The 7784-nt window shown below is 52.2% G+C and overlaps 1 protein-coding gene across 9 annotated transcripts in view; it reads right to left on the bottom strand.

Annotated features, from left to right (window-relative positions):
- Positions 1–3118: 3118 nt before the first annotated feature.
- The window catches only part of CDC14B (cell division cycle 14B), a 95668-nt gene continuing 91002 nt past the window's right edge, over positions 3119–7784 (bottom strand). For 5 of the 9 annotated variants that reach the window (XM_070400884.1, XM_070400882.1, XM_070400886.1 and 2 more), the window contains one exon: positions 3119–6461. Coding sequence is in view for 7 of the 9 variants with exons in the window: in XM_070400882.1 (XP_070256983.1) it covers positions 6425–6461 (37 nt within the window). In the remaining 2 variants the exon portion in view is untranslated. Of the gene's footprint in view, positions 6819–7784 lie in introns of all 9 variants that reach the window. The other 4 variants (XM_070400878.1, XM_070400880.1, XM_070400879.1 and 1 more) reach the window with 2 other exon arrangements.

The following is a 7784-nucleotide window of genomic DNA, read 5'->3' as shown; positions in this document are numbered from 1 at the left end:
GGGCGGCGCTGCCCAGGAGCGGTGCTGGAGGCCCCTCAGCAGCTCCCAGCCTGAAGGCGGCTGGGCATGTGGGGGGTGGACTGTCCAATGACGGGGCACGGGCGTGGGGAGGGCCGCATTCTCCACTAGTCCTGCAGGAAGGGCTGCCCTGCCTGCAAGTGCCGTGCTCCTTGGGGAAGCTTGGCTGAGAAGAGCAGCGTCCTCCCCCAAGTGAGACAAAGCTCCCCTCCCCCCTGCAAAGCCACTTGCCCTTTACGTGTGTCTGGGCACCATGAGCCCTCGTGGTCCGGCCCTGGCCGGCGGGAGGCCTCCTTACCTGGACAGTTCTGTGTGGAGGGAGCACGTGTCATCCAGAAGCACGTCAAGGCCATGCAGACTTGCTAGCAAAGACAGGAGACAGTTAGAGGCAGGCGAGGGGCTGGCCAGCACCCCAGGAGGAGCTGGGAGAGGTGGTGAGACTCAACAGGGACAAACTGTGCCAACCACTCAAAAGACAAAGGCCCAAACCTGAATAACGGGGCTCCAAGACAGGACTCTAGCAGGGGTGACACTGGCACCCCGTCCTGCTGTTCATGGCCAGCTCAGCACTGACAGCCGCTGCTGGGGGGGTGGGGGGAGGGCGGCTGTGCATGGCCACAATCTTCTTGGACAGCATTAAAGCAGTGTTTTTATTTTTAAATTAAATAATATGTACATGGCTCTTAGTAATGGGCCAGGCACTTGTTCGAATGAACCAATATTAACTCATTTAATCCTCACACAAACATATTAGATATTATCATCTTGGCTCCAAGAACCCAGCCAGTAAGAGGCAGTCTGAGTCCAGAATCCGTGCTCTGAACAATGACCCCAAGCTACTTTTCGATGTGGTGAACATGAAAACTTTACAATTTTCCATATTCTTGACCTAGAAATATCTCCTGTGAGAATTTATCCCATGGATCACCCAGCATCACCCAGGAGGCGTTCACAGGTGGGAATGTTGGTGCAGTGTGACAATCTAAAGAGCCAACTGTGAGGAGAGAACTTCAGAGGCCGTGGCACGCCGCGGAGCGGGCACAAGGCCTGTGCACCCCTCTCCCGCTCTCCCAGCACCCGCCACAGCACGCACCCACGGGGGAGGAGCGGTCCCGGGGTTACGCGTGGGCTGGCACAGGACCCAGCGAAGGCGCTCACGTACTCTGATCTCTTTTAATCCAAACACTGTGCCTTTACGAGTCCAGTTTTACAGAGGAACAGCGCGGGCAGCGGCACAGCACAGGGCAGGGCCTGCTTGAGGCTGCACACTGCCTGCTCTTTCCAGCCATGCGCTCAGTAGGCGCGGGGCTCAGGAGGGGCCTTGCTGCGTAGGCATGCGGCTGCCCAGCCTCTGGGCCACCTCCACTTACCTCCACGCGGGAGTCTCTCTCTGCAAGAGTCAAGTTTGTTGTTCTGTTTTTTTGTTGTTGTTTTTTTTAAATCCTCACCTGAGGATATTTTTCCATTGATTTTTAGAGAGAGTGGAAGAGAGAAGGAAAGACAAGACAGAAATATCCATGAGAAACACATCAATTGGTTGCCTCCTGTATGAGCCCAGACCTGGGCCCGGGCTGGGGAGGAGCCTGGAATCTAGGTACGTGCCCTTGACCTGGAATCAAACTCAGGACTCTGGTGCACAGGCCGACGCTCTAACCACTGAGCAAACCGGCTAGGGCAAGAGCCAATAGTTTGACCTTTTTTAACACACAAAATTATACTGCAGGTACCAGAAATGTCAGATACCGAAGGACCATAATCTGATATCAAAATCAGCCTTTATCTGATCACCTAGAGAAAATTATCCTAAATGTAGAAAAAAATGAATTTATTGGAAGCTATGTGCTAGACACTGTTTTGAGTGCATTGCATGTACTATCTCATTTAATTCTCCTACTTACTGTTAAAATAGGAACTTTTTGTTCTCACATGAATGGAATCAGGGGTTTTAGCAGGTGGCCCATGCTCTGGGCAGTGTGGTCGATAACACAGGAAAGCAGTACCTGCAGGCCAGGGTCTCCGAGGCTCCCCACCCACACTCACAGCCCTGGGAGCTGCTCCGAGGAGAAACCACGCACCTTGCGGTTCCATCCACAGCCTGGCAGGCCCGGGGCCTTGCCGCCACGCCTGCCCCTCACAGCCTCCTCAGACTTCGAGCTGCTTGGCCCACGCCAACTAACCACTCTGGTCAGTCACCAGGAGGGCACACGCCCAGCACTGGCCTCCAGGTCAGTGACGGAGGGAGCAGGTGGGCGTTGTAGTTCCCAGTGGAGGGCAGAGCCCGCAGAGCCCCATGGTGGCAGGCATTTGGGTAACAGTGAGAAGACAGGTCCCTTTGGTTTGTGCTGTGAAAACTCATATCCCAGCATGAAGCAGAGCCCAGCCCCCAGGGCGCTGGACAGCACCTCCTTCAGGACAAGCTGTCTGACACCCGGGCACTGGGCCTCCGTGAAGCCTGCACCAGACCATGGCGAGGGGAGGCAGGTCCCGCACCGAATGGCACCGGGCGTGCGGTGCTCAAGCACCGGCCCTGCCTCTCGCCCAGCACTCGGCCCCGAGCCTGCGGGTGAATGAAGGGGCGCCCGCCTCTGACCTGTAAGACTTCCAGCCCAGGAAGTGAAACCTTCGCGTCCTCGGAGTGGGTGGGGGTGCGTGCAGAGTGACTCCCCACAGGAGCCCCTCACGTGCTGTCTCCTCCCGGGGAAGGTGCTACGGGCCGAACTGTATCCCCCACGTTCTTGAATGGAAGCCCTGACCCCCAATACCGTAGAAGAGGACTGTTTGGAGACAAGCCTTTAAAAGGTGAGTATGTTAAAATGAGGCCATTAGGATGGTGTCAGGAGAAAAGCAGGACAGAGGACCCCAGGGACCAGCGCATGGAGAGGCGTCGAGAAACCAGCCCTGCCGACAGCGTGGTCTGGCCTCCGGCCCCAGAGCCGTGAGTGGGACGCTGCTGTGGCTCCCGCAGCCCGGTTGGGAGGATTCTGCTATCACAGCCCCCCAGACAGATACCGACAGTCACAATACTCCTCCAACTCAGCATGTCAGTCAGTGAACACAATAAACCTAAAGATTATTTGGTTAATACTTTTAATTACATGGTTATAATTATACAGTTTCCACTCTTCAATATTTTGTATAAAACCAGTTACAATACACATATTTCAAATGCAACAATACATATCGAACTACATAGATATGCAAACTTTACACGCCATTATGAAGCTTTATCTTAAAAAATACCTTCAGGAAAATAAACATTCATTCAACCAGTTCTCTCAGCTTTATAAAATGTGGTTAGAAATATACATTTTAATTTAAAAAATCAAGACAATGATTGACCAAATACTGATTCATCAGTTACATTTTAAAACTTTTAGTAATCTGTACATGAGTGCAGGTTAGATAAAAGTATGCAAATGATTAATATAAAACCGCAGCACTATGCCCAGACGAAGCTACCCGCTGACATTTAACGAGGCGGTCGAGGAGGTAATTTCCTTGAGCGCAGGCGAGCGGCCGCCCGCCCGCAGTGCCCCCCGGACGTGGAGAAGCTGACCCGGGTGGGAGAGCAGCAGCCAGCCTCAAGGACAGCGTTAGTGGGAGGCAACCGTTCAAGAATTAGAGTTGGTTTTAAAGTTGTTTTTGAGGAGCACTGCTCTCCCGATACAACACTTACTGTTTAAAATGCTCGAAGAGAAGCAGTTAAGCTCCTTTTAGAACAAACATCAAAGGACAGGGATTCGGGCGGAGGACCGGCCCAGCACGGCCCAGCCAGGGCCGCGCCCAGAGGAAACCCTTCGTCTTGTGGTCTTGTGAGCACGGGGACGCCTCTCACTCTGTCTGGGCCCCAGAGAAGAGGCAGAAATCCCCCTGGGAGGGGAGGAGGGCGGGTCAGGAAGTGGGTGGGTGACAGGCTAAGGGGCTCAAGTTTGAACAGAAGGTTCTGGAGACCCAAAGAGCAGGGAGCCGCTGCCCTGGCCGAGCAAGGCTGCTCACACACAGGCCGGAGACTCCTAGCGTTCCTTAACACAGAACAGAAGCCTGTCTGCACTTCTGGGGCCCCCGTGGTGCAGACACCTTCCTGTGGACCGCCCCTGACTTTGTCCCCAGAACGCTTCAAGGGCACCTAAAAATACCCATTTCTACTTTTAGTTCCAATGAAAACCGTTTGGTGTACTTTCAAAGCTACTTAAGGCTCTTAAGTGAAAGGACGCCCTCAATCGGACAAGCCGTTTCATATTCCATAGCAACAAGGTCTCCTATAACAAGGGCTCAGCAAGAGAACCGGAGTCTGGGTGTGCTGGAGGCTCAGTTGGGGGTGGGGTGGAGATTCCACTCTGATTCATAGCAAGGACTTTCCATCAGTCCGACCCAGACACTTCCTGGATCCTAGATATGTCTCTCAGAAGTGTGACACTGTTGCTATGTCCTCTGTGTTCCAAATCACTAGTTTCCTATGACTAATTTCAGGAACAAGGCTGTTAAACACAAGGATTTTTAGAAAGAGCCACAGGGATAGCAATTCTAACTGGAAATGTGAGCAGCCAACACAAAAGGCAACTAGTAAAATAAAAAGTGCTGAGGTTGACACTGACGCCCACATTGTTCACCCTTGGCCTAGACACCAAACGGCTTCCTCTTTGAGGGGACAGCACACCGACTTGCTCTGAAGTAATGAAAAGCCAAGCCAGGCACGGTTCAGGTGGGAATCTGATTTTCACAACGGCCTGGACCATTTATGCAGGAGGCGGCCTTTAAAAGTGTGAAGGGACGAAGAGCTGCCCTGAGAAGGCAGTGCTTATGCTGGGCGGGCTGAAACCTAGCATTGTCTCCCAGCACAAGGCAGCAGTGGAATGCTGCTCCTCCCACTGAGCTCACTGAGAAGCCGTCTCCCACCAGGGGAGTCCGTCTATGAACTTCCAGGGGCAAAAAAACCCTCCATTTTTCTGAGATCTAGTCCCCTGGTGTGTAAAAGCGGGTGTGGGAACCCCCACAGCGCCTGATGGGGAAGAACTGCTTGTTTGGCCAAAACAACGGCATCTCCCATGTCCCCTCAAAGCTAGTCGACCCCCCCAATTACTCTGAGAGGAAATACCAAACGGGGCAAGGCCTTCCGGCTACTTGTGCATTCACAGACTTTATTCTATTTCTACCAACTACTTCTTAGTCCTCATCGTTTTGTTTAAAAGGCAGCTTAAAAAAAGGAACTGCCTACTGACCTGACTCATTCATCTGGCAAGGCGAAGGCCCCCTGCCTTTCAGTACTGTACCCCCCACCCCCCACATTAGGAGAGGCCGACACTGGCTAACAGGAACTAAAACCATTCACTTCAAAATATTTTGAAAAATATTCTCTTATTTTGGGCCATATTTATATTTTAGCAGCAAATAAACTTTTTTTGTGTGATTGCTTTGCATCAGACTCCGCTGTGCTGCTGCAGGGGGAGGAGAGAAGGCACTCTGCAGAGCTGATTCCCTAACCGAAGGCCACAGTGAGGGTCTTAGTACAAACTGAAATCCAGATGCGAATACTGTCGCTGAAATCCATCATGCTACAGAGAAAGGCCCTAGTAAAACAGGAAGCTGCTTTAAGCGCCCAGTATTTGGGATCACTGTTTCCAAGGAGAAACACTGAAAGTGTGGGTTTTTCATGCACTGAAGGAAATACGATTTTAATTTGTATGACTCGGCAACCAAATAGTGGGCAGCCTTGGATTTCTTTCTTCCCCAAATAACATCAAAGGCATGACTCCACGCCTGCCAACCAGGGCCAGCTTCCCCTCCTGAGTCTGTAGCTACTGCCCAGGCGCCCGCAGGTGTGAGGTCACAGCGCCGTGTCCGCACGCACAGCTCACACGTCTCCGGGATAAAGCACTCTTTGGTGGAACGCGAGCAGCTTGGGGCTTACCAGGTAACGTCACACAGTGTCACAAGCATTACAGTGAAGAGGGTGACACCAAACAGAATCGATCACCGAGGACCGTTTCGGCAGGGCCTGTTCCATCTCTGTACATTCGGGCGCAGGGCGAACAGAAAATAAATAGGTGAAAGGCCTCCGGCAGACCTGTCCTCCGAGGCCAGCAGCGAGCGCGGCCACCACAGGGACACACGCCCAGAGCACCAGCTCCCGCCGCGCGGGCCCTGGTGTTTACACCTGAGACTAAGTGCAGCAGCTGCTCCACGTGGGCGCGTCGACAAACGGCGAGCCGACTGACTTCCAGTCCCACTTGTCCCCGAGCCCGTGCAGCTATTTAAACTCCAGGGGACAGTTTCTTCACTGAACAAGCTTCTTAGGTGGAAAGCAGCTAAGGCTTTTGCAATTTTGTTTAGTTTCCAAATAAATTGTGCTAAGTCCTGATGTGGTTCTGTTCCCAGTCTTCCTTCAGTTCTGGTCACAGGTTTCTACTTAACGCAACACTGTCTTAGTCCTCGAAATGGGGGGACTAGGGGAGAAAGAAAAGGACTTTACCATGAAGGTTCTCAAGTGTGGCACAGGCAGTTATTAAAGACAAGGAAGGCAACATAATAAAAAGTACTGACATGCTAAAAAGTACACACTTTGTATAATTCTTTAATGACAAATACTTTGGAAGACAGTACAATACCAACCATAAAGACAAACAGGAGAGAAAGGCAAAGCAGAAAAAGGTTCAGTTCTGCAAAAAATAAAAAGAAAAACAAAGCAATAAAAACACAATGAGGGGGTGGGGCAGAGGCAGCGGAGCAGAGAGTACCATAACGCCATTAGGGGCATGTGCTGCAAAGCACTCCTTTTCCTTCTTTCCCTCTGAGGAACCAGGCTGTGGGAAGAGCGAAAAGAACGAAAAGACAAAGAAGTGTTACTCGGTTATTCCCAAAGCCGGGATTCGGCCACAGAACGGTGGGCGCCGCAGGCCGCTCCCAGCTCAGCCCAGCGCAGTGCAGCCCCCAGGGGCCGCCTGGCACCCGCGCCAGAACCACCCCGGCCGCCCCTCAGTCACTGCCCCTGGTTCTTCCTCACGCTACCTCCCTAGCTTCCTCCCACAATTTATTACGTTCAGCTAAATAGCAGCTTTCGGAAAGAAACTAACGCAAAAGCAGAGTCAGAAAAACCAATTCCGATCTGGAGGCCGACTCTACCAGAGCAGCTCACGCACACCCGTCAGGGTTCTCAGAGACCAGACGGCAGCGCAGAGCTGAGGAGGAAGGTCCAGGGCTGCTCGCAAGGGGAAAGCATCTGGAATTTCAAAGGGAGATTAATGTCTTAAAAGGGTCGCCAGCATTTACACACAAGAACATTGAGACATAACATTCTGGCCTTCTACACGGATGCACGTGTGGAGATGATGGTGGTAATAAAAAATGAAAGCCCCGAGGTGGTGAACGGTCACTGGGACCTGAGACGCTAACGGACCAGAAGCAGGGACAGGTGTGATGATGGCAAGAATCACAAATGAGAAGACTTAAGCCAAAAAGAAAGAGGAAGCCCTCACGCGGAGGGCGGTGAAGAGCATGGTTTCAGGGCCGAGGGAGGAGCCCTCGTGGCAGGATGTTGGGGCCCAGGGTCCCCCAGAGCAATGAGTATTCGGTAGGTTTGGCAGGTGGAGCAGAAAGTGATGGTCCCCAAGGATGCAACCTGGAATAGAAAACCCCTTTTGCATCTGCAGTTTTCTTAGAAATGGATGAAGTTATGATTTCAAAAAAGAAAAGAAAAAGACTGCCACAAAGAAAGAGCGTCAGCTGCTGGAAGCACGCATCCAGTGGGCGAGCCTCGCAGCCTCACGCGA

This window comes from Myotis yumanensis, unplaced genomic scaffold (assembly GCF_028538775.1).
Source record: "Myotis yumanensis isolate MYYU_CA2020_CCGP unplaced genomic scaffold, mMyoYum1.0.hap1 SCAF_21, whole genome shotgun sequence".
In the NCBI taxonomy this organism is placed as follows: Eukaryota; Metazoa; Chordata; class Mammalia; order Chiroptera; family Vespertilionidae; genus Myotis; species Myotis yumanensis.
This window is presented reverse-complemented; position numbering and strand designations above follow the sequence as displayed.